At 44.4% G+C, this 27,711-nt stretch overlaps 1 protein-coding gene across 2 annotated transcripts in view; it reads left to right on the forward strand.

Moving 5' to 3' along the window:
• The window catches only part of plekhg3 (pleckstrin homology and RhoGEF domain containing G3), a 197,201-nt gene that overhangs the window by 31,232 nt on the left and 138,258 nt on the right, over positions 1-27,711 (forward strand). For both annotated transcript variants that reach the window (XM_087990097.1, XM_087990098.1), the window contains one exon: positions 23,296-23,371. In XM_087990097.1, coding sequence (XP_087846223.1) covers positions 23,323-23,371 — 49 coding nt within the window. In that variant the 5' untranslated portion in view covers positions 23,296-23,322. The remainder of the gene's footprint in view (positions 1-23,295; positions 23,372-27,711) is intronic.

A 27,711-nucleotide genomic window follows, 5' to 3' on the forward strand; every position in this document is an offset into this window, starting at 1 on the left:
ACCCCAAGTTACATAAGGATGTAGCACACTACATAGGGAACTATAGTTTGCAGGAGAAAGTGAGGGCTGCAGATGCTGGAGATCAGAGCTGAAAATGTGTTGCTGGAAAAGCGCAGCAGGTCAGGCAGCATCCAAGGAACAGGAGAATCGACGTTTCGGGCATAAACCCTGAAGAAGGGCTTATGCCCGAAACGTCGATTCTCCTGTTCCTTGGATGCTGCCTGACCTGCTGCGCTTTTCCAGCAACACATTTTCAACTATAGTTTACACCCAAAATAATCCAGACAGTTTGCTCGAGAGGGAGAACTGAGACACACCCATCCAGTGGAAGGGCCCTGGGCAAATCTACAAATTAGCTATGTAGATGCCTTTCCATCATGTAGATAAATCCATTCCTACATCATAGACACCTTCACAAAATGGTCAAGGCTTTTCCTGTTGGGACAAATACAGCCAAAACAACTGCACAAATTCCAATGCAACGGCTGTCTACAAGGCAGGGTCTACCCTGCAATATAATGGGGATATATGGATAATGACTCATATCTGTGCATTAATCAAATCATCAGATCATCCACATCATTGTGGGTTGTTTATGTGGGAGCTTGCTGTGTGCAAATTAACTGCTGCGTTTCCTCCATTTCCACTGCATTTCATTGGCTTTGAAGTGTTTTGGGACATCCTGGAGTTGTGACAGAAGCTGTACAAGTGCAAATTATTTTCTTTGTTCACATTTCTTCAGCATTACAAGTCCCTTTTAGAGTGGTCAGCCAGTTACCTACCTTGCACTGCGAGTGATGCTGGGAAGTCTCAGTTTGGTCTTTTAGCTGCAAGCTCTTGCCTGCTACCCTCCAATAGTCAGGAAAGTTGACTCTGTGCCAGTTAAGGGAAAAATCTTGATCATAATTCCGGACAACACTTGGCTCCCCTCCCCCGGCCCGCTTTCTCCCCCCACCCTAATTTAATGGGCCTCCATTTTACTTGTAGCGAGAGTGGAGAGAACGAGGACCGGGGGCTGCTGGGAAGGTAAAGAAACCATGTAAAAAGCTGATATATTTGGGCAGTGGCTGAACCTGAGACACTAGCCGTGTAGTGTCTTTCAGCCGCCGCCCTCCTCTAACCAAAACAAAAGGGACTCTGTAGTGTGTCGATAAGGTGAGGATTTTGGTAAGTTAAGGTCACTCAAGGTGGAAGCTCAGGGACACTGCTGATGTCCCTGGCTCCTTCACATGCAAGAAGTGTGTCTGTTAAAGTTCGCTTGGCTTTCCTACTAAAAACGAGAGAACAAGGAAAAATTTAAAAGTATTAAAGATCCTTTATTGATTGCTTCTCACCACATGGCAGGGGAGCCCAGCAATCCCGAGTGTGTGTTTACACACTAAGCAGTGCTGCAAGCGGTCTCCCGTGTGTGCTTACTCAAACCAAGGCTTTTTATACTTTTTTTTAGAAAAAAGAGGTGTTGCGTGTGCAACTGCCCCCAATTCAGTTACTGCTGGGACATGCTGGGATGAGCATGTCCCAGCATTCATTATCTTGCTGTTCCTTGTTTCTTTATTTTCGTTGTTTACACTTCGCCATGTGAAAGCTAACCACACCCTGCCCCCGACACCATTTTGTTTAACATATCAGTTATATCCGTTTCAAGCAAGCTAAAATGTACCATTCTTACATTCCCCCTCCCCCCCTTTGATGATTCCATAATCACATATCAAAAAGGTCGTCGGTGGGAAATAATACCGTGCAAGCATTTAAGCAAAACTAGAACCCCTACAAGCAACAGAATAATAGAGGCGTAATGACTGATCATGCCGCAGAAATTGCCCACTAAGTTAAAAGGCTACCATCCCACAGAGGGGCCCTCCTGCTTTCCTTCAATGTAGATTTTTATGGTTTCTATCTCTCGGGTCACATTGTAATAGGAGTCGGTGGAATTAGTTATGCACATGTTACTAATCATCTTACATACACCACCCTCCTTAGCCAACAGGTAATCTAAGGCAAAACGGTTTTGTAAGGCAAAGAGTTGCAATCCCCTGAGTTCCTTATCCATGCTATTGAGGGCCTTGGCGGTGGCGTTTCCTAGGATGGTGAGGCCACAGATTTAGAAAGTTTCGGTTCTTGGCAACTATCACTCCTGCTGACCCACCAAGACTGAGGGTACCTAGGAAACTGTACCCCATGGAGAACCCAAGGGTCTTAGGATCCTTCCACTGCTCACAGAATTCCTTGGAGATACATCGGGACGAAAGTCTATGAGGGACTTTGATATCATAAGGACAGGGAATGGTCACTGGTCCGATGGTGCCAATGGCAAATCGGGTGGGGAGCTTCCCAACAGTGGTAGCATAGGTACCGTTGAACATGAACACATATCCACCAGATAATTGGTAACAAGGGGAATTTATGGAGAATTTCACCCTAGAATGACCCACCTCGAGCCAATTGGTACGTGACCATTGCTCTTTGGGATTATGATTTTTGATGAGGAAGGACCAGTTCTACACAAAGAAGTTAGGAGCCAAGTTAAAAAGTAGGACCTCAGAGGTCGTAATCTCAGGATTGCTACCAGTGCCATGTGTGAGTCAGAGTAGGAATGCGAGAATATTCAGGATGAATGGGTGGATTGAGAGATGGTACAGAAGATTGGGGTTCAGACCTTTGGGACATTGGGACCAGTTTCTGGGGGACGTGGGACTATTACACAGTGAATGGTCTACACCTGGGCTGGACTGGAACCAATGTCCTTGGGGGTGCTTTTGCTAACACTTGGGGAAGGTTTAAACTAATGTGGCAGGGTGATGGAAACTAAATGAGGAGGTTAGTGGACAGGAAGAAGGTAGTAATTAAAGTCTGTAAGGAACTAAATAATAAAGTCAGCGTGACTAAGGGGAAGAGTGTAGGCAGGAAGCAGAGGATGAATGCAGAGGGACTGGTGGTCTGAGGTGCATTTGTTTTAATGAAAGAAGTGTAGTAGGTAAGGCAAATGAACCTAGGGCTTGGATTAGTACAAGGGAGTATGATGTTATTGCTATTACTGAGATTTGGTTGAGGGAAGGGCATGGGGCGGCATGGTGGCTCAGTGGTTAGCACTGCTGCCTCACAGCACCAGGGTCCCAGGTTCGATTCCAGCCTCGGGTGCCTGTCTGTGTGGAGTTTGCACATTCTCTCCGTGTCTGTGTGGGGTTTCCTCCGGGTGCTCCGGTTTCCTCCCACAGTTACAAAGATGTGCAGGTTAGGTGAATTGGCCATGCTAAATTGCTCATAGTATTAGGTGCATTAGTTAGAGGTCTGGGTGGGTTACTCTTCAGAGGGTCGGTGTGGACTGGTTGGGCCGAAGGGCCTGTTTCCACATTGTAGGGAATCTAATCTAATCTAAATGTCCCATGATATCGATGGTTCAGATGGGATAGAGAGGGAGGTAAAAGGGAGGGAGGAGGAGTTGCCTGACTGGAAGAAGATGATATCACAGCTGTGCTGAAGGAGGGCACTATAGAGGACTCGAGCAGTGAGGCAGTATGGGCAGAGCTCAGAAATAGGAAGGGTGTGGTAACAATGTTGGGGCTGTAGTACAGGCCTCCCAGCAGCACGCGTGAGATAGAGGTACAAATCTGTAGAGAGATCATAGAAAGGTACAGGAACAATAGGGTGGTGATAGAGATTTTATTTTTCCCAACATTGACTGAGATTAGTATTAGAGGATTCAATGAAGCGGAATTTCTAAGGAGCATCCAGGAGGATTTTCTAGAGCAGTATGTAAGTAGTCTAACTCGTGAAAGGTCCATACTGGACCTGGTGTTAAGAAATGAGCCCAGCCAGGTGATTGAAGCTTCAGTGGGGGATTACTTTGGGAATAGTGATCACAATTCCATAAGTTTTAAGATACTCATGGACAAAGATGAGAGTGGTCCTAAAGGAAGAGTTCTAAATTGGGGAAAGTCCAGCTATACCAAAATTCGGCAGGAGCTGGGGAATGGAGATTGGGAGCAGCTGTTTGAAGGGAAATCCATATTCAATATGGGGGAGGCTTTGAAAAATGGTTGCTAAGAGTTCAGGAGAGATATGTTCCGGTGAAAATGAGGGATAGAAATGGCAAGATTAGGGAACCGTGGATGACAAGTGAAATTGTGAGACTAGCTAAGAGGAAAAAGGAAGTGTACGTAAGGTCTAAACTACTGAAGTCAAACAAAGCTTTGGAAGAATATCGGGAATGTAGGACCAATCTGAAATGAGGAATTAAAAGGGCTAAAAGACGTCATGAGATATCCTTAGCGAGCAGGGTTAAGGAAAACCCCAAAGCCTTTTATTCATATATAAGGAGCAAGTGGGTAACGAGGGAAAGGCTTGGCCCACTCAAGGACAAAGGAGGAAAGTTGTACGTGGAGTCAGAGAAACTGAGTGAGATTCTTAATGAGTACTTTGCATCGGTATTCACTGAGGAGAAGGACATAGCGGATGTTGAGGTTAGGGATGGATTTTTGATTACCCTAGATGAAGTTGGCATAAGGAGAGAGGATGTGTTGTGTATTCTAAAAGGCATTAAGGTGGACAAGTCCCCAGGACCGATGGGATCTATCTCCGGTTACTGAGGGAAGTGAGAGCGGAAATAACTGGGGCTTAAACAGATATCTTTGCAGCATCCTTGAAAACGGGGTGAGTCCCAGAGGACTGGAGAATTGCTGATGTCCCCTTGTTTAAGAAGGGTAGCAGGGATAATCCAGGTAATTACAGACCTGTAAGCCAGCGTCAGTGGTAGGGAAGCTACTGGAGAAGGTATTAAGGGATAGGATACATACCCATTTAGAAGAAAATGGGCTTATTAGTGATAGGCAGCACGGTTTTGTACAGGGAAGGTCATGTCCTACAAATCTAATAGAATGCTTTGAAGAGTTGACAAAGTTGATTGGTGAGGGAAGGGATGTAGATGGACTTTAGTAAGGCATTTGATAAGGTTCCCCATCATAGGCTGATTAAAAAGGTGAAGTCTCGTGAGGTCCAGGGTGATGTAGCTAGATGGATAGAGAACTAGTTGGACAATAGGAGACAGTAGTCGTGGAAGGGAGCTTCTCAAAATGGAGACCTGTGACCAGTGGTGTTACACAGGGATCCATGCTGGGACCACTGTTTGTGATATATATAAATGATTTGGAGGAAGGTGTAGGTTGTCTCATTAGCAAGTTTGTAGATGACACTAAGATTGGTGGAGTAGCAGAAAGTGAAAGGGACTGTCTGAGAATATAGATAGATAGATAGATTGGAGAGCTGGGCAGATGGAGTTCAATCTGGACAAATGCGAGGTGATACATGTTGGAAGATGCAATTCCAGAGTGATCTATGCAGTCAATGGAGAAGTCCTGGGGAAAATTGATGTACGAAGAGATCTGGGTGTTCAGGTCCATTGTTCCCTGAAGGTGACAACGCAGGTCAGTAGAGTGATCAAGAAGGCAGACAGCATGCTTTTCTTCATCGGATGGGGTATTGAGTACAAGTGTTGGCAGGTCATGTTACAGTTGCATAAGATTTTGGTTCAGCCAAATTTGGAATACTGCATACAATTCTGGTCGCCACATTACCAAAAGGATGTGGTTGTTTTGGAGAGGATGTGGAGGAGGTTCACCAGGATGTTGCCTGGTAAGGAGGATGCTAGCTATGATGAAAGGTTGAGTAGATTAGGACTGTTTTCAATAGAAAGATGGGAGTTGAGGGGGGAACCTGATTGAGGCCTACAAAATCATGTGAGGTGTAGACAGGGTGGATAGCAAGAAACTTTTTCCCAGAGTGGAGGATTCAATTACTAGGGGTCATGAGTTAAAAGTGAGAGGAGAGAAGTTTAGGGGAAATAAACGTGGAAAGTTCTTTACACAGTAGGTGATGGGTGCCTGGGATGCATTGCCAGCGGAGATGGTTGGGGCGGGAACAATAGCATCATTTAAGATGTATCTGTCCAGATGCATGAATGGGCAGGGAGCAGAGGGATACAGATCCTTAGCAAATAGATGGCAGATTTAGATAGAGTATCTAGATTGGCGCAGGCTTGGAGGGCCGTAGGGCCTGTTGCTGTGCTCAAATGTTCCTTGTTCACCCATCCAGCCTCTTCTCTGGCTGCTGTCATGGTTCAACTTCAGCGCACTGTCTTGGCACTAGGTCTTAGATTTGTCAGGGATGCCTTTGAGATCACCTGCTGCAGTAGGTGGGGAGCACAAGGTGATCTATTCCTTTATTGAAAGTGAAATCACACAGCTCTGTATCTGGAGGAAGTGGGAAATGCAGGCACCGATGCAACATTTAAAAGACACTTGGACAGGTAAGTGAATAGGAAAGGTTTAGTGGGTATGGGCCAAGTGCAGGCAAGTGGGACTAGTTTAGTTTGGAAAACTTGCTCGTCATTGATGAGTTGGACTGAAGGGAATGTTTCCAAGCTTCTGATTCTATGACTAGCTGGGTTCAGCATGCAATTAGATCATGGCAATCTGCACCTAAGGTTCCCTGAAGCTTGTAATGCCTTGGGGAGCCTGAATCACAAGCCAATGCTTCAAAAGCCTTGGCCTCAGAGTCCCTTCTTGAAACTCTTGGCCTACTTGACCTTTGCCCTGCTCTTGTCCTCGCTTTCCCAACTCTCCTGTTCAACAGGTTCTGGTTCTTTCCATACCCAGGCTATTCCCACATGAGTGCACTGCCAGCGGAAACATTTATATCCATAGCAACCAGGATTTCACAGGAAACGAGGAGAAGGGAGACAGGCCAAGACAAGCAATCGTGCACTTTGAAACTGCACCATGACAACCGACATTTAGCTTTGCACGAAGCAGCTGGGCTTGGGGCAAAATACAGTTTGTTTTAGATCCACGACTTAGAACTGGCACAGATTTGAGGACTGATTAATATTCAATCCTAGACCAACCTGCAGCTTGTTTTAATAGGAAATTGAGCCCATTGCACCATTTGTAATTGGGATCCCAGGAGCAGATACTGGGAACTCTTCACCCAGTATCAGTGAAGAGACAGTAAAATGTCACACAGCGGAGAGCGGCACACAGATCTTACACTCTGCAATCCTGGTCAACACACTAATGCACGTTAATAAGTAAATCCCACAGAATCATCAGGAAGCAAGATAGTGTAATAGATTCTGATAAGCTGCAACACTGCTCCCATATAGGCACATGTATACAATATACAAGCATGTGTATTTATGGAGTGCCTTTAATATAATAAAATGCTGAAATATTTAAATATTATTAAAAGGGCAACACGGTGGCTCAGTGGTTAGCACTGCTGCATCCCAGATCCAGCTTCAAGTCCACCCTCTGTCGCCTGTCTGTGTGGAGTTTGCACGTTCTCCCCGCATCTGCGTGGGTTTCCTCCGGGTGTTCTGGTTTCCTCACACAGTCCAAAGATGTGCAGGTCAGGTGGTTTGGCCATGCTAAATTACCAATAGTGTCCAGGGCTATGCAGGCTCGGTGGATTAGCCGTGGGAAATGCAGGGTTACATGGATAGGCTGGGTCTGGGTGAGATGCTCTTTGAAAGGTTGGGGTGGACTCAATGGGCTGAATGCCCTGTTTCTACAGTGTAAGGATTTTATGATTCATTATCAAACAAAATTTGACACACATACATGAGGTGAGAGCGACTGCCTTTGACGTCAAGGCCACATTTGACAGGGTGTGGCTTCAAAGAGCCTTGGTAAAAATGGAATCGACGAGGATCGGGTATCGTAGGAAACTTTACCCAGGACAAAAGAAGACAGTTGTGGATGTCACAGCTTAACCATTTCAGTCCCACGACTTCACTCCTGGAGTTAGCATCAAAGAATCCCTACGGTGCAGAAAGAGGCGATTCAGCCCATAGAGTCTACACTGACCGTCTGACAAATATCCCACTAAGGCACAGCGCCAACCCCACACCTGTAACCATGCATTTCCTGTGGCTAACCCACCTAGCCTGCACATCCCTGCCACTATGGGTGATTTACCATGGCCAAACCACCTAACCTGCACATCTTTGCACTGTGGGAGGAAACCGCAGCACCCGGGAGAAACCCATGTAGACACTGGGAGAATGTGCAAGCTCCACACAGACAGTCGCCCAGGGCTGGGATCAAATCCGGGTCCCTGGCACCGTTTCTCGGAAAAAGTGTTTTAAAATCACCCACCCTTTGGGGAGATCCCAGGAGCAGACCCACCCTCTGAAGTGCCGGAGCAGAACAGGCTGCAGCGAATTATCCGGAAAGGAAGCATTGGTTGTGCTCTCGCCAGCTCTTCAGCTGGTGTCCTAGACTCCTCTTGACTTCACTCAGGACAAAAGAAATGGCAGCGCAGACTAGCTGGGCTGAAAGGTCGAATTCTGCTACTACTGTGGTCATTTGTGAAAGAGAGCTGGGATCTGGGATTTATAAATGCAGGGAATGCTCATTTCTTTCATGAGACCCACATCCAGCACAGAGGTGGGTAATATGATCCATACTGTGGTCTGGGTCCCACAGTGATGCCGTCTGAACCCTTACTGTCAGCCATGGCTAAGTCGATATCACTCTCCCCTCCTGGGTCACAAGGTTCCCATGTTTGAGTCCCACTGTAGGATATTGAGCTCAAAGACACTCCAGCACAGCACTGAGGGGGAGCTGTAGTGTTTGGATGAGACATTTAGCTGCGGCCTTGACCAGATGGGCTGTGGTGTGGCAGATGGAGTTTAATTTAGATAAATGTGAGGTGCTGCATTTTGGAAAGGCAAATCAGGGCAGGACTTAGATATTTAATGGTAAGGTCTTGGGGAGTGTTGCCGAGCAAAGAGACATTGGAGTGCAGGTTCATAGCTCCTTGAAAATGGAGTCACAGGTAGGTAGGATGATGAATAAGGCATTTGGTATGCTTTCCTTTGTTGGTCAGTGCATTGAGTATAGGACTTGAGGTTATTTTGTAGCTGTACAGGACATTGGTTAGGCCACTTTTGGAATACTGTGTTCAGGTCTGGTCTCCCTGCTATAGACAAGGTGTGAAAGGGTTCAGAAAAGATTTGCAAGGATGTTGCCAGGGTTGGAAGGTTTGAACTACAAGGGGAGGCTGAATATATTGTGTCTATTTTCACTGGAGCTTTGGAGGCTGAGGGCTGACCTTTATAGGGATTTATAAAATTATGTGGGGGAGTGAATAGGGCAGTACAGTAACCCAGTGGTTAGCACTGCTGCCTCACAGCACCAGGTTCAGTTCCATATTCAAGTACTGCGTGTGTGGAGTTTGCACATTCTCCCAGTGTCTGTGTGGGTTTCCCCTGAGTGCTCCAGTTTCCTCTCACAGTGCAAAGATGTGCAGGTTGGGTGGATTGGCCATGAAAAATTGCCTATCGTATCCAGGGGTGTGTAGGTTAGATGGATTAGCCATTGGACATGCAAGGTCACAGAGATAAAGTGGAGCGGGGGGTGGTGAGTCTGGGTGAGATGTTCTTGGGAGAGTCAGTGTGGACAAATGACCTGCTTCCACACTGTAGGGATTCTATTGACTATTTATGAATAGGGTGAATAGTCAAGGTCTTTACCCCAGGGGAGGGGTGTACAAAACAAGATGGCAAGTTTAAGGGGCAGCGAAAGATTTAAGAAGAATCAGAGGGGCAACCTTTTCATGCAGAGTGTGGTGCATGAGTGGAATGAGCTGCCAGAGTAAGTGGTGGAGGCTGGTACAATATGTTAAAGGCATCTGAATGGGTTTAGGATATCTGGTCAGCATGGACGAGTTGGACCGAAGGGTCTGTTTCCGTACAACTGTATGATTCTAATCTGCTAACTCAGGTGGATGTTTCAGATACCGTACTGTTAAGAGAAAAGCCAGGTGAGTTATCCTCATTGTCCCATCCATAATTTATCCCTCAACTGACATTACAAAAACATGTTAGCTGGTCATTGTCACAGTGCTGTTTGGCAGCTTGCAGTGTGTAAGTTTTCACTACACTACATTGCTGTAAAGCAATTGGATGGCATGGTGGCTCAGTGGTTAGCACTGCAGCCTCACAGCACCAGGATCTCAGGTTCGATTCCAGCCTCGGGTGGCTGTCTGTGTGGAGTTTGTATGTTCTCCCAGTGTCTGCATGGACTTCCCTCCAGGTGCTCTGGTTTCCTCCCACAGTCCAAAGATGTGCAGGTCAGGTGAATTGGCCATGCTAAATTGCCCATAGTGTTAGGTGCATTAGTCAGAGGGAAATGGGTCTGGGTGGGTCACTCTTTGGAGGGTCAGTGTGGACTGGTTGGGCTGAAGGGCCTGTTTCCACACTGTAGGGAATCTAACAAAAATTCTGAGACTTTCCTTTAACACTCGTGGCAAGTGCTGTATAAATGTGCACATTCCCTTTGTTTTACTTTGTTTGATCCAAAATTCTTAATTATTTTCTCCACTGTGTGTTTACCTAACTTCTGTGTGGGCTGTCTACGTTAATTCAAGGGGAACCAGCAACACAGCCACCAAATGTTTCACAGGAGCACTGTTGGCAATCCCCAAGGCACAAAAAGCTCTCTCAGGCTCACCAATTAGCACTGCAACAGGAACAAACAACATCAGAGAGAATCGCGTTCCACTTGGTGGGTGGTAAGGTATGGTGGGGGGAGGGGGGGGAGAAGGAGAAGGTAGAGACAGATGTGGTGTTTCCTAGAATGCACAGAAACCTGACAGCCTGGCCAATGTTTCAGATCAAAAGAGAAGGCTGAATCTCCTCATTTAGAAAAGCTGGCTAGCAGGGACGGTAGTGAAGGAACAGCACAAGTTGGTGCCTGTAGGAGGGAATGTTTACAGTGGTCAGAATCCCCACTCTCTGTGGATAGCAGCCTCTGATAATGCGCCCAGCAGATTGACATTTCCTTTGTATCTTTCACGACTTCAGGATGTCCCAAACCATTTCACAGCCAGCGAAGTATTTCTGAAGTGTCGATACTGTACTCATGCAGGAAACTCAGTTGCCAACTTGTAAACAGCAAGCTTCCACTAATAGCAGGATTTGAGAATGGCTAGATGATGTGTTACTGTGGTTTTGGTTAGGGAATAAATATATTACCAGGACACTAGAGAGAGCTTCCCTGTTCCTCTTAGCATAATACAATGGAATCTTTTACGTTCACAGAATACAGAACATGCGGTGACCCAGATTTATCCACAGTAAGGAAGTCTATTTAAAATCCTCTGAGAGTATCTCAGCAACTGGCTAACTGAGAGGTTTTTTTTACAAAAGGTAAAATGTCTGTATTTATAGTTAAGTCTGACAGACGACCTGCAGAGATTTGGTTAGCAGAGAAAATTATTATTGTTTTCTCTTATACTTTAGAATTTATCTTTTAGTGTGTTTAAAAATAAACTTTTACAAAGTCTCAACTGACACTTTGTTGTAGGTTTGTTGTGAACATTTAGGAACCATGGGGTTGTCACAATTCTGGTCGAACACCCTTCTCAATCTCCTAGTGTTTTTCTTCCATTGTTAAACAGGAAGTTAAATGTTGGTTAGACTGAGTCCAGCCAGATGTTTTTCTAGTCAGAGTTTTATTCCAATTGATGCCCTATACATACCTAGTCAAGTTCTCCTTTGATTAACATATAACCATCAAGTATTTACTGATTTAATTTGGTCAGAAGTCATACGACACCAGGTATAAAATGGATTTCAAATAAACCTGTTGGACTATAACCTGGTGTCCTCTGACTTCTGACCTTGTCCACCTCAGTTCAACGCTGACACCTCCACATCATAGTTTAATTTGGTCTTGGATATTCCTGCCAGAAAATATATTAGATCGTAATGTCCAGTCCCCCTGTGTTTTAAGACTTTCATCACCATCTCTTTCCATCTGGCCTTTTGTGTTCCTCTTCCTGGCTGTCCCATCTCCATCACTGGCCTCACCATGTTTCCTCCCTCTCTCCCTCTGTTTCCTGTTTGTCTGTCTCCCTCCCTCTCTTTCGCTCTCTTTCGCTCTCTTTCTCTCCCTTTCGCTCTCGCTCTCTTTTTCTCTCTCAGTCTCTTTCTCTCTCGCTTTCTTTCTCTCTCTCTTTTTCTCCGCAGCAGATAGCCAAACCATTTCAATCTCTTCTTGGTATTCCTACAATCTTCATTAATTCCCTCAGGTATGTGGTTCCTGCTTTTGCCAGTTCTCATTGGTTCATCTCAGCACCCATATCTCATTGTTCCCTCTCCTGGATATTGCCCAGGTTTCTGCACTGGATGTCAAGGTTGTACACTTGAATATACAATGATTTCTTTAAAAACATAAATCTGAATATGTATACTCATCAGTGCTAGACCAACAAACCTTATGTCTTTCCTCTCTAGTCTCCTCCCTAAAATTAATTGGAGAAAAATTGTTGTTTCATTAAATGTTTTAAATTAAAGTGTATTTAATTAAATGCTGGTTTATATAGTTCAGCAATGTGATTGTGTTATTGGTTTCCGATATGGGTTACATCACTTTGAAAAATCGAAAGATTAAGTAACAATGGAAGTAAGCTAACTGCATCTAATTTGCAAAGCCAGTTGATTCCATATAATTGACACAGGAAGAGCCCATCAAGCCTATTCCAATATTCATGACGCAACCTAATACCCACTTGTGCTGTGCTTTACTGAGTAACCCCATAATGTGTAGTGCTGCAAACACAGTCGGTCAGGCAGCATCTGAGGACAGGAAAGTCAATGTTTCGAGAGTTTTGCTGAACAAAGAGACCTTGGAGTGCACGTTCATAGCACCTTGAAAGTGGAGTCGCAGGTAGGATAGTGAAGGAGGTGTTTGGTATGCTTTCCTTTATTGGTCAGAGTATTGAGTACAGGAGTTGGGAGGTCATGTTGCGGCTGTACAGGACATTGGTTAGGCCACTGTTGGAATATTGCATGCAATTCTGGTCTCCTTCCTATCGGAAGGATGTTGTGAAACTTGAAAGGGTTCAAAAAGGATTTACAAGGATGTTGCCAGGGTTGGAGGATTTGAGCTACAGGGAGAGGCTGTACAGGTTGGGGCTATTTTCCCTGGAGCGTCGGAGGCTGAGGGGTGACCTTATAGAGGTTTACAAAATCATGAGGGGCATGGATAGGGTAAATAGACAAAGTATTTTCCCTGGGGTTGGGGAGTCCAGAACTAGAGGGCATAGGTTTAGGGTGAGAGGGGAAAAATATAAAAGAGAGACCTAAGGGGCAACTTTTTCACGCAGAGGGTGGTCCGTGTATGGAATGAGCTGCCAGAGGAAGTGGTGGAGGCTGGTACAATTGCAACATTTTAAAGGGATTTGGATGGGTTTATGAATAGGAAGGGTTTGGAGGGATATGGGCCAAGTGCTGACAGGTGGGACTAGATTAGGTTGGGATATCTGGTCGGCATGGGTTGGACCAAAGGGTCTGTTTCTATGCTGTACATCTCTATGACACTATAAGCCCTTCATCAGGAATGATTAGATTAGATTAGATTACTTTACAGTGTGGAAACAGGCCCTTCGGCCCAACAAGTCCACACCGACCCGCCGAAGTGCAAACCACCCATACCCCTACATTTACCCCTTACCTAACACTACGGACAATTTAGCATAGCCAATTCACCTGACCTGCACATCTTTGAACTGCTCCTTCTCGAAATGTCGACTCTCCTGCTCCTTGGATGCTGCCTGACCATCTGTGCTTTTCCAGCACCACACTTTTCAACTCTGGTCTCCAGCATCCGCAGATCTCATTTTCTCCTGAGTAGCCGTGATGTGGAGATGCCGGTGTTGGACTGGGGTGGATAAAGTTAAAAATCACACAGTGCCAGGTTATAGTCCAACAAGTTTATTTGGAAGTACGAGCTTTCAGAGCAGTGGTCCTTCATCAGGCACCATCAGATGGTTTATATATAGAATAATGGATACTCAGGAGTGCATCACAGACTGGAATCTAGTTGAGGGGTTCTCATGATTTATACAGTGTAATGAATACCAGGAGTGAGTTACAGACTGGAATCTAACGGAGGGGTTCAGATTGTTCCTTAGCACGGGGGGGGTTGGTACCCAGCAGTGAGTCGATGTATTTTAATCGAGGTAATATAGTTTCATTGTGGGTGTTAGTTGTCTGTAATATCAAGGCTAAACTGTCATTTTGGAGAAGAGGCTGCAGGAAGTCTTTGTGTCACACAACAAGTAGCGTTTGGGCTTGTATTTTGGAGAATGCATGGAATTCTGTCTTTAAGGATGGGTTAGGACAAGAACTGGAGACCATCACTGACCTGAGAGGATATCTGCTTTCATTACCTAAAGATCCAGGGCAGTTGTTTCTCTTATTTGAGCTTGACAATGTCCGGTACTTATCTCAGTGATGTTATCGATAGCGTGGTTTTCCCATGCATTGCGTTATTTTGTTTCCTGTCTGTTCTGAATCTATTTTAGAAGAGCTTGCATTTATGTAGCACCTTTCACAAACTCAGAAGGTCCAAAAGTGATTTGCAGACTATCAGGTACTTTTTGAAGCCTTTGAGCTAGAAGATTGCAGTTTTAACTGAGATCTCAGCATCAAATCCAGGCTGGAGGTTTAGTGTTACAGTAAAGAAGTGCTGCATTGTTGGAGGTGCTATCTTTCAGACAAAACTCGGTCTGCCCCCTCAGGTTAGTGTGAAGAATGCAATGGAGCTTTCTAACTGTCTGAGCCAATCATCATCCTATTCTACTGAGCACATGAACTGATTATTAAATGCAGTGCTGTTATGGGATCTTGGTGTGCACACATTGGCTGCGCATTCCTATGTTACACCAGGTGGCTACATTCAAAGGTATTTCACTTCGGGGCATCCTGAGGTGAGAACAGGCTAGATGTAAACACAAGTTCATTCTTTCTCTCAGCGAATGTTTACTTTGAAGATTCAGAACTGCCCAGTAAATGGAAAAGTTGTGTAATCAGATCCTCAGCAAGTAAACAGGCCATTGACTCGGGGTCAGTCCCTTCCCACAGGAACCAGCTCTGGGCACTCCACCAGACACAGCTTCCGACACCACGTGTATCCCAACCTAGAATGGGACTCTCTGTACTCCAAACTAGGAGAAAACAGCTGGATTCCAATAGTCGCTACAAATAGCTACATATCTCTTTCCAATCTCTGTAATCTCCTCCGGCCTACAATCCTCAGCGTTCTCAGAATTCCTCCAATTCTGGTCTCTAGTACCTGCCCCATTAACTTCACTCCACTGTCAGTGGAACTACCTCTCCTCAGTCTCCTCGCTCCCCCTGCCCCCTTGCTCCCTTCCCCATCACTCTGTTCCTTTGAGGCACTTGAGAAAACATCTTGATTCACCTGTTCTATTACCTCCTTGTCCGTCACAGTGTCAAATTTTGTGCAAGCCTTGGGATTCTTTATTATAGAAAATGTCACTATCCACATTCAGTTATTTTGCATTACACTCTAGGCCTTCCATCATCTCTAGGCATCCAAACCCAACCTGAGATGATGCTTGTACGTTAGCTGATCGACTACAGCTCTGATGGACTCGCTGACTGACTACAACCAGCTGTCATTCCACCTGCACCCTGTTACTGACTGTGTCTCTCCTGACGTTAATCCAGTGCCTTCACACTGTCTCTCAGTAACCCCTCTCTCCCAGCACCCTGTGTTACTGACTGTATCTCTCCTGATTTAATCCAGCTCCCTCACACTGTCACTCAGTTAACCCCTCTCCCTCCAGCACCCTGTATGACTGACTGTATCTCTCCTGACGTTAATCCAGTTCCCTCACACTGTCAGTCAGTAACCCTTCTTCCCCCGCCAATACCTTATGTTACTGGCTGTATCTCTCCTGATGTTAATCTGACACTGGTAATTGTAGAGTTCCTGTTTAAGGTGTCCAGCTAATGCCTGTCTGTGACCAGTATGATATATCTGCCCCCTGCTGGATTTATTGCTGTAATGTGATATACTTCAGTTTATAATTAACGCAAGAATTGCATTAAGTCAGTTAATCAGCGGCTGAATGGGAAAGGTCACCATTGATGTTTTTGTCAGACTTTGAATCATGGTCATGAACATGTGGATTCTTTGAGTAGTGGAAAACATAATGAACAGTGAAGGAAATCCTGTGAAAGATTCTTGGAGATTCAAGTTGCAGAAACCTTCTTATTTTGACCCCGCAAGCTGCAGAAAAAGATTCAGGGCAAAGGAGGGTATTTCTTTGGTGTCTGGGTAAAGTTGCATGACCGTGAGCATAAAAGAAAATTGGGGATGATAAAACAGAAGTGTACAGTGCTGCTGTACCTGACTTGGACCATTCGAAAACAAATCCAACATTTCAATTAGATTAGATTTCCTACAGTGTGGAAACAGGCTGTTCAGCCCAAACCAACTGGCTGAAGAGTAACTCACCCAGACCCATATTCTTCTGAGGAGAAAGTGAGGACTGCAGATGCTGGAGATCAGAGTCGAAAATGTGTTGCTGGAAAAGCGCAGCAGGTCAGGCAGCATCCAAGGAGCAGGAGAATTGACGTTTCGGGCTGAAGAAGGGCTCATGCCCGAAACGTCGATTCTCCTGCTCCTTGGATGCTGCCTGACCTGCTGCGCTTTTCCAGCAACACACTTTTGGCCATATTCCTCTGACTAATGTACCTAACACTAAAGGCAATTTAGCACGGCCAATTCACCTGGACTGTGGGAGGAAACCCACACAGACACGAGAAGAACGTCCAAACCCCACACAGACAGTCTCCCGAAGGTGGAAGTGAACCTGGGACCCTGGTGCTGTGAGGCAGTAGTGCTAGGTGCTGTGTGGCAGTAGTGCTAGCCACTGTGCCACCGTGCTGTCCTATTGACACTTTGATGACCACAGTACATAGCAAAGTATTTTAAAGTAATAAGTGCTCCTGAGCTGCGTTCACTATGTTAATGTAAGAATAAGATCCCACTGTGAACACCGTAATAATGAATGGTTAGGATCTGTTTCTTCACTTACGTTTTTCTCAGGGACCAATATTACCCCAGGCAGTGGGTGTGGGCGGGATGGGGTGTGGGGGGAATAATTTCCTGCTCCACTCCACAAGGGGCTGTTGCTCGGTTGTTTTGAGGAAATATCAGGCAGAAATGGGCTTGTTTTCACTGACATTCAGAAGAGCAAGGAATGATTTGATTGACATTTTTGAGACCCTGAGTAGTGTTGAGAAAGCAGATATGGAAGGGATGAAAGGAAGTCTAGGGGTTTTAAATCATTGGAATCAGAGGTCGCTTTTTTTGACTGGAAATGAGGGGAACTTTCTGGTGCCCCCTCAGAGTATGTGACTTTGAACCTCTGTCTCGGGAGAGAGTAGAGGCAGGATTATTGAATATATCAAAAGTAGAATTACACAGACCATTGTGGGGCTATGGGAATCAGCATAGAAACAGGTGCCTTCAATTCCCATTGAAGGATAAAGCAGATTTGAGGAGACAAATGGCCAATTCCTGTTCCTAATGGCGTATTTATTTGCTTACCCCCACCTGGGGTGCTCATTTTTAAGACTTCTGTCACAACAGCATTGCCTCAGTACAGCGCAAGAATGCCAGACTTCATTACTTATTACCAACCTACTGGGGTTGGAAAGTTACATCTGTTCCCACTCTCCTTTACGTGAAAACTGCCTACCCAGGCTCTTGGAAGTCACAACCTCACTTTGCCCTAACCCACCAGGTTGCAGAGAGTCATATACCCTGTCAGCACTCTGGGAGTCGTAGTCTGTCTTATCTGTTAATTAAGAGACCCACTAGCATACTCCACCAGGATGGCACAGTGGTTAGCACTGCTGTCTCACAGCGCCAGAGACCCGCGTTCATGTCCCGCCTCAGGCAACTGTCTGTGTGGAGTTTGCACATTCTCCCCGTGTCTGCTTGGGTTTCCTCCCACAGACCAAAAATGTGCAGGTTAGGTGAATTGGCCATTCTAAATTGCCCGTAGTGTTAGGTGAAGGGGTAAAAATAGGGGAATGGGTTTGGGTGGGTTTGCTCTTCGGAGTGTCTTTGTGGATTTGTTGGGCCGAAGGGCCTGTTTCCACACTTTAAGTGATCTGATGTAAAATAGTCATGTAATCACGTGGGTATGGCTTTAGCCTTTGACCCATTAACTCCCCACCTCCAGCACCATGTTGTGAGCTGAAGAACTATGAGAGAGCTGGACTGGAGGATCCAGGCTAGCTGTCCCAGTGCAATACTGTATCATCAGAGGACACCGTCACATCTTAGCACTAAATAGCGAGCAAGGCAGGGACATTCTCTCTGGTATCCTCAACAATACTACCCTGACAAATAGCACCACTTAAATATGTTATTTTGTCATTACCACATTGCTTTTAATGAGAGTTCCTGAACACATTTAGCCTGCTATATAGGACTCACAAACCTGACTTTAGCCCCTTCTGGGGCAATGCATTACTGATTGATAAAATACTGTTGCTTTGTATTCAGAAGCAGAATGCTACCCTGTCCTAACCTTCTGAACAGCCACCCCATCCAGTAAACAGACAATGGACTTTGCCCCTCTCCCAACACTCTTCAAGGACTGATTCGAGAGCTCTGATTTTGGTGAGGTAAAGTGGCAAGTTAAACCCTGGCTCAGTAAAACCAAATTCAGATCAGTAACCTCCAGTAAGAATGATTTGACTGTGTCCTGTTTGCTCTGAAAGTTTTTCTAAACAACCAGACACAGGATTAAAGATATGTTCCTAACTACGCTGAAAGTATCAATCAAAGAATTTGCTGGGAGATTTTAGCTATTTCAAATAAAATAAAAATTTTGGACTTCATGATCTGTAAACATTAAAAAAGAGCCAATTGGGGCAACATATCCAAGGCTAACTGCAAGAGAAGGAGAATGGATAGCACTTTCACAATGTATCATCGGCACAGTGTATTAAATGGCTGTATTATAAATACAGGCACGTGCGTAGCAATCCAAACTCTTGTTCAAATCCCTCCCAGTGTCTCTAACCTCGCTTTGGCCTGGCTACCCTCCGGAATATCTGCACCTTTTTTGAATCTCCCACTTTCTTCACCACATTTGCACCCATGTTGGCCTTTGGCATGGGTTTAAACAAGCAGGGTGTAGGAACTTGAGGGGTTACCCAAATTGGTAGGAAGTAAAGTTGGTCACTGGAAGTCAAAAAGATGTTAAGAAGACCAGAATACAGGAGAAACAAAGACAAGAGAAACAAAGACAGGCATCACTTGTGCCTTGGAAGTGAATTTATGTTGAAAAAGCAAAGTTAAGGGCATTCTGTCTGAAAGCATTTGCAGTCACGGGTGGCACAGTGGTTACCACTGCTGCCTCACAGCGCCAGGGACCTGGGTTCAATTCCCGCCTCAGGCGACTCTCTGTGTGGAGTTTGCACGTTCTCCCCATGTCTGTGTGGGTTTCCTCCGGGTGCTCCGGTTTCCTCCCACAATCCAAAAAATGTGCAGGTCAGGTGAATTGGCCATGCTAAATTGCCCGTAGTGTTAGGTGAAGGGGTAAAATGTAGGGGAATGGGTCTGGGTGGGTTGCACTTCGGCGGGTCAGTGTGGACTTGTTGGGCCAAAGGGCCTGTTTCCACACTGTAAGTAATCTAATCTAATTATTCGTAACAGGGCAGATAATCTAAAGGCACAAAGAGATACACAGGGGCATGATCTAATTGCCATTCCAGAAACATTGCTGCATAGTGACTGGGAACTGAATCTTCAAGGATTTTCAGCATTTGGAAAGGGCAGGCTAGAAGGGAAAGGAGATGAAGTTGCATCAAGAATATAGGGTGGGGTGAGTACATCACTAAGGGAAGATCTCCGCTCAAGAGTGTGGAGACTGTTTGGGTGGAACTAAGAAACAGCAAGGAATTACAGATGATGGTTATTTATAGGTCATGAAATAGCAGTGGTACATGGTATTAATCAAGAGATGAAACAAGCATGTAACATGTGTAACACAGTTATCATGGGTGACTTCAATCTACATATAGACTGCTTAAACCAAATGAACACTAAATATGTGGAGGATAAGATTCAAGAGTGTGTTAGGGATGGTTTTCTAGAACAGTATAGTGGCGAACAATCTCGAGGACATGGTATTTTAAATCTAATACTATGTGATACAAAAGAGTTAATTAACAATCTGGTGACTGAAAAATCTTTAGGAATGAGTGCCCACAATATAGTCATGTTTTACGTTGTGTTTGAAAGTGAGGTAGTTCAATCTGAAACAATAGTGTTAAGGAAATTATGAAGGCACAAAATTCAAATTGGCTGAGATAGATTGGGGAGAAAGTGAGGTCTGCAGATGCTGGAGATCAGAGCTGAAAATGTGTTGCTGGAAAAGCGCAGCAGGTCAGGCAGCATCCAGGGAACAGGAGAATCGACGTTTCGGGCATAAGCCCTTCTTCAGGAATGAGGAAAGTGTGTCCAGCAGGCTAAGATAAAAGGTCGGGAGGAGGGACTTGGGGAGGGGCATCGGAAATGTGATAGGTGGAAAGAGGTCAAGGTGAGGGTGATAGGTCAGACTGGGGTGGGGGCGGAGAGCCTGCTGGACAAACTTTCCTCATTCCTGAAGAAGGGCTTATGCCCGAAACGTCGATTCTCCTGTTCCCTGGATGCTGCCTGACCTGCTGAGATAGATTGGGGCAATACGTGAAAAGATCTGACTGTAAATAGGCAATGGATAGTCTTTAAAGAACTATTCTACGACTCATAATATATACACATCCCCGCAAGATGCAAAAACATTTTAAAAAGTCAATTGCAGCTAATGAAGGATGTTCAGAATTAAATAAGAATAAAAAAACCAATTAAGTTATCAGAATGTACAGTAAATCTGAAGATTAGGAAGTTTTTAAAAGATGGCAAAGGAGGATAAAGAAACTAATCACTAAAGGGACCATAGAATGTGCATGTACTCTAGCAACAAATATGAAAACCAATTGTAAAAGCTTCCATAGGTATGTAAAAGGGATTGTTCAGCTAAAACAAATGTAGTTTAGTTACAGGCAGATTCAGGAGAATATATTGTGGGTAATAGAGAAAAGGCAGAGAAGCTAAATGATTACTTTGTATCTGTTTTTCATTGAGGTATATACAAAAGAAATTCCCAGAATGAGAGAATCAAGTGGCTAGGGAGAATGAGGAGTTGAAGGAAATTAGTATTTGTAAAAGTATTGTGCTGAAAGTTAAAGGGGTTGAAAGTTAATAAATCCCCAGGACCTAATAGTCCACAACCCAGAGTGTTTCATGATGTGGACATTTGAGAAAGCATTGGTGTTTGTCCTCCAAAATTCAATACTTTCTGGAATGATTCCTGTGGATTGGAAGATAATAAGTGTCACCCTACTATTTAAGAAGAGAGTTGGAAGGTAAATGGGAGCTACAGACCTGTTTGCCTTACATCAGTAATAGGCAAAATATTAGAATAGATTATGAAATAAATAGACTGAATAATAAATTAGATAATAATGATCTGATTGGACTTAAACACTATAGACTTGCAAATGAGAATCTGTTGGGGTGTTACTAGACAATATTATTAACAGAATTGATAAAGGAGATGATGGATATAGTATACTTAGACTTTTAGAAGGCTTTGATAATGTCCCCACAAAAGACTGATGAGAAGAATTAAAGCACATAGGAGGTGCATGGCTTAATGATTAGTTAAGAAACAGAAAACTGAGAGTAGGAATAAATGGGTGATTTTCATGTTGATAAGTTGTGACCACTGGGGTACTGCAAGGATTTGAACATCTGTCTCAGCTGTTCAAAATGTATACCAATGATTTGGATTTCCAAAGTTTTGGATGTTATGAAGCTAAGTAGGAATTTGTGCTGTAAGGAAGATTCAAAATGATTTGGACAGGCTTAGTGAATGAGCAAGAACATGATAGATGGAATGTAATTTAGAAAACTGAGTTTATCCACTTTGGTAGGAGGAACAGATGTGTAGAGTATTTCTCAAATAGAAAGAGTTTAGAAAGTGCAAATGTACAAGGGACCTAGTATCTTTGTTGATAGATTACTGAGGGCTAATCGTCCTACAATAAAGACTAACATTCCTTTAGTGTTCCTGAGAGCTTACTGCACCTAATGCAGTAAGCTCTGGGAAGACAAATGGAATGTTGGCTTTATTGTAAGACAATTTGAATACAGGAATATTGAAGTCTTACTTCAGTTGTAGAGGTGTTTGTTTAAACCACACCTCATGCACTGTGTGTACTTTTGTTCTTCTTTAATCAAGAAAAATATTATCATCATGGATAGAGTGCAACAAAGTTCACCAGATTAGATCCTGGGATGGTGGGATTGTCCTAAGAAGGAAGTGGTGGATGTGAGTACAGTTACAATGTTACAACATTTAGAAGATATTTGCATAAGTACACAAATAAGAAATGTTTGGAGAGATATGAGCCAAGTGCAGAGGCAGGTGAGACTAGTTTAGTTTAGGGTTATAGTAGGCCTAGACTGGTTGAATCGAAGGGTCTGTTCGCATGCTGTATGACTATAAATCTATGACTCTACTGTGGCAGTGCTGAATTATTGGAGATGCAATGGTTTGGATGAGATGTCAAACCAAGGCCCATCTAGATTCATGGGTGGATTTAAAAAGTCCCACAGCACAGAAGAGAGTCAATCTTCATGTTTTGGAGGTGACAATCGGGTCCATGATTTCCTCATTATCCCATAGTTTTATTCTATTGGGGAATTGCTTAAATTAGTTGCTGTGTTTCCTATAGTGCAACTATGTGCACGCTTTGAAAGTAGTTCCTTGGCTATAAAACATTTTGGGATGTCCGAAGATGATGAAAGACGCTATACAAATACAAACCTGCCTTTCCTATGGTTTGAGTGACTTGAGATCCAAAAATCCAGCTGTTGTTGATACGTGGAATAGCGGTTCCTTAGTCAGCTGACTGAATTCATAGAATCCCTACTGTGTGGAAACAGGACATTTGGTCCAACAAACTGATCCTCTGAAGAGTATCCCATTCCCCTACCCTATTATTTTACATTTCCCCTCACTAATGTTCCGAGCATACATATCCCTGAACACTATGGACAATTTAACATGGCCAATTCACTTAACCTGCACATCTTTGGACTGTGGGAGGAAACCGGAGCACCCTGAGGAAACCCGCGCAAACACAGGGAGAAAATGCAAATTCCACACAGACAGTCGCCTGAGGCTGGAATTGAATACTGGTTCCTGGCGCTGTGAGGCAGCAGTGCTAACCACTGAGACGTCGCACCACCCTGCAATTGAATACAATGGGATGGTACAAGTATATTCGTTATGAGGTAAGTTGCCTTAAGTCCTTCAAGGGGTCACCCTAAAATCTGTCTCTTGTTTCCATAGTGAGGTCTCAGTTAACTCCACGCTGGCATGCTTGAGGGTTCTCCTGATTCTGCGAAGGAAGCTCCCATTGTGGAAGGTCAGTTCTTGCCTTTTTGTTAATTTTACTGTTACATAGAATGACAGAATTAACAGCAGAGGAATGCACCATTTAGCCTGATGGGTCTGTGAATGTGTCTGTACTCTGTACAGACCTCCTCCCACTTTACTTCACCATAACCCATCAGCATATCATTGATATAGTAGTAGAGTGGTTATGTAAACCAGAAGCCTAGAGGCATGTGTTTAAATCCCACCATGGCCTGTGGGAATTTAAATCTAATTAATTGAATAATCTGAAATTAAAATCTAGCATTGCTATTAGTGAAACTGCTGTATTTTTCCTTTAAAAGAATGTTTCAATGGTTAAGGAAACCTGCTTTTCTGACCTTACATGAGATTCCCAATCTACAGCAATGTGAATAACTGCAATGCCCTCGCCCATTTGCATCCAACTATTTCAGAGGAGCGCAGCAAGAATAAATCCTAACGAAAATACACTAACGTGACAAGAGCCAGTCAGTCCAGGTGAATGCTGCAGAGTCTTTCATATTGTAATGTTTGAGGGCCTGTACCAAACTTGGGAGAACCATCCCACAGGCTATATTTTAATGGAAACAAATTTTCAGTTCACAGCAATTGTAGGTTTCGTGTTCCTCTTGGGGATAAGCCGACTGAACATGGATGCTCTCAACATCCACTGAATGGAAATGACTAGCACCCAAATCAGGAAACTCCTCTATGCCAAATACATAACCCGGCTGGTACAGGCATCTGGAAAGCTAGCAGAATGTTATGATTTACAAAGAGGAAATTGAGTACAGAAGTTGTGTTTCAGTTACGTGGGGCCACATCTCGATTACTGTGCACAGCATTGCTCTCCTTACTTAACGAAGGATTTACATGTGTTGGTGGCAGTCCAGAGCAAATATATCCGACTAAAACCTTAAATGGACTGGTTGGTTCCTGAGGAAATGTTGGACGGCCTAGGGTTGAATCTGTTGGAGGTTAGAAGTGTAAGAGGTAATTTAATTGAACCACATAAAATCCTGAGGGTCATGACAGGGTGGATGTGGAGAAGATGTTTCCACAGAAGAGAGAAACTAGAACTCAAAGCCATTGTTTAAAACTTAGGGGTTGGCCATTTAAAACATTTTTCAGAAAGTCTCTTCCTGAAAGGGCAGTGAAATCAGAGGCTTTGAATATTTTTAAGGGAGAGCTAGATAGATTCTTAGTGTGCAAGAGGGGGGAATGGGTGAAAAGTTATCAGGAGTAGTCAAGAATGTGGGTTTGAGGTTACAAACAGATTAGCCATAATTTTGTTGAATAGCAGAACAGCCTCTAGGGGCTGAATAGCCTACTCCTAATCTGTATATCATATTATTGCTGAGGGAAGTGAGTGGGACACTCCCCATGTATCTGAATAAATGGATTGCTGCTCCCAGACCTGCTCCACCTGGAGAATACAGTTGTATTAGTCTTCCTGCTGGGAAAGAGCTGAATGTTTCCTCCTGTGGGCAGTGATTTACCCATGGTAATATTCATTCCAGGGTGTCACACAGGACAGGAGTCTCACTGGTCAGCCTCCTGTCATTGTCATCAGAAACTCCCAGGAGGAGAACAGACACAATGCTTCACACTGCAACAGTGACCCAGTCAATCCTGCTGTAGAACACTGCCTTGCCTCAGGCCCCAGACCTGTAGCAAAATGTGTCCAAGAGGACAGTCTCAGGGAGGTTTAAACTCCCTTCAAATATATGAAGCAAGATTCAGCCAGCTTCAGGTAGCTGATTGGTTAGAGGTGTGGTGACCAATTAGCGATGACAAAAGCTGGCAGCTTGCCAACAACTATGTAATTGGCTCCCAGGTAGCTTCACAGCTTGAGGGGGGTGAGCGATATTACCGGAAGCCTTTGGACCTCTGAAAGAGGAAGGTGTCTGTATCTCTGCATCAGAAAATGCCTGAAGAAAGCCAGCTATCTCCTCTCACCTGTTGCTGTAAGCTATTGCTTTTGACCAATAAAGTCAGAGTCTTTATAATTTGTGAATGAGTCACTGAGTCTCTTGAAGGAAGTGACAAGTACCTAGATAAGGGAAATTAAAGTACAAGATGTCCCAACAAGCAGAAGGATCCTCTCAGCAACTGTTGTGGACAAGGGTCATTGAACGGCCTTCCCAATTTTTCTGTTACCAAAACACCAATTTTTTTGTCTCATATGTACATATATCTTTACATGCATGTAGGGGGAACGATTAGACACTTGAGTTATATGTTGACAGTTTACAGCTGTTTACTGATTGCTAGAATCTATTTATTTATAGTAAATAATAGCTCTTACTAAGTGCAGCAATCTAATTTGTGCTTTCTGTTAACCTGGATCTAAAAATCAGGCTTGTGTACTTTAATGCTATCTTTAACTTTTGTGATGACTCTGAGGTTAGTGAGGTTTAACTTCCGGTATGCTACCCCAGTGAGACCTGAGAGATTGCTTGAAAATGTACATGTGAGAAAGTGCCTTGATTAAGAATGACCAAGAAAAGGTGCTGAATGTCCTTGAGAGCCCTTACTTAAAATAAAAATAAAAATTGCTGGACAAACGCAGTAGGCCTGGCAGCACAATTCACATTCTGTGGCTGGTATGAGCTTTCTTCATTGTTCCTCAGGGCTGTGTGAAGCCTAGCAATCCAGCCAGCAGGAGGCTGAGAAATCAGGCTTTTACCAACCATGCCCACTTTCCATAAATGGCTTAAAATCAGATCTCGCATATGCACACACACATTTAGACTTACACACTCACACACACACTTCTACACATGCGTGCATGCACACATCTATTTACACACACACTCACTCTCACACTCTCACCCACACAAGGATTGTATACCTCAAACTCAAGGTGGAGAGCAGGGCTGGAGGTAGAGGTGGGAATGGTGTATTCTTTGTGAGTGTACCATGAGTGACTGTAGTCATGAGCTGCTGCACTAATGTAACCTGGACAGCAAGCAGTGTCACACTAGACAAACAGTGGCTGGGTGCATTCTGAAAACTGATTTGGCTGGAGCTTAGATTAGATTACTTACATTGCGGAAACAGGCCCTTCGGCCCAACAAGTCCACACCGACCCGCCGAAGCGTGCCCACCAAGACCCATTCCCCTATGTTTACCCCTGCACCTAACACTACGGGCAATTTAGCATGGCCAATTCACCTAACCTGCACATCTTTTGGACTGTGGGAGGAAACCGGAGCACCCGGAGGAAACCCACGCAGACACGGGGAGAATGTGCAAACTCCACACAGTCAGTCACCTGAGGCGGGAATTGAACCCGGGTCTCTGGTGCTGTGAGGCAGCAGTGTTAACCATTGTGCCACCGTGCCACCCATAGCTTTCCATCTGAAACTCACTGCACGTGACTGCAGACATCCTGCCCTGTTTAGACTCCATGATCCTTTGATCCAGTTTGTCCATCCTGACCAGATATCCTCAATTAACCTAGTCCCATTTGTCAGCAGGTGGTCCTTATCCCTCTAAACCCTTCCTAAGTACACATCCAGATGCCTTTTAAATGTTGTAATTGTATCAGCCTTCACCTTCTCCTCTGGCAGTTCATTCCGTATGTCCGCCACCCTCTTCATGAAAGGGTTGCCACTCAGGTCCCTTTTAAATCTTTCCCCTCCCACCTTAAACCTATGCCCTTTAGTTCTGGACTCCCCTACCCTGGGAAAAAGACCTTAGCTATTCACCTTATCCATTTCCTTCATAATTTTGTAAACCTCTATAAGGTCACCTCTCAACCTCCAATGCTCCAGGGAAAACAGTCCCAGCCTATTCAGCCTCTCCTGTAAGTCAAATCCTCCAACCCTGGCAACATCCTTGTAAATCTTTTCTGAACCCTTTCAAGTTTCACAACATCCTTTCTTTCTTCCCCACAGGAGGTATCCTTACAGTGAGACATGTGAATGAGTTATGGCTGCAATCTGGCCTGAGAGTTTTGATTTATTTTTAAAATTAGATTCTCTACAGCATGGAAACAGGCCCTTCGGCCCAACAAGTCCACACCGACCCTCCGAAGAGTGACCCTCCGAAGAGTAATCCACCCATTTACCCTCTGACTAATGCACTTAACACTATGGGCAATTTAGCATGGCCAATTCACCTGACCTGCACATTTTTGGATTGCCCTATGTTTGCCCTTCACTGGGAGAAGGTGCAAACTCCACACAGGCAGTTGCCAGAGGTGGGAATTGAACCTGAGTCCCTAGTGCTGTGAGGCAGCAGTGCTAACCACTGAGCCACCATGTCACCCATTGTTTTTCAGTCCCACCTCAGGCATTGACCTGTATGCAATGGACCCAGTTGGTGCCCATCTGCTGCTCACTG

This window comes from Chiloscyllium plagiosum, unplaced genomic scaffold (assembly GCF_037043375.1).
Source record: "Chiloscyllium plagiosum isolate Xiang-an unplaced genomic scaffold, Cpla_swu_hap1 HiC_scaffold_8, whole genome shotgun sequence".
NCBI classification, from domain to species: Eukaryota; Metazoa; Chordata; class Chondrichthyes; order Orectolobiformes; family Hemiscylliidae; genus Chiloscyllium; species Chiloscyllium plagiosum.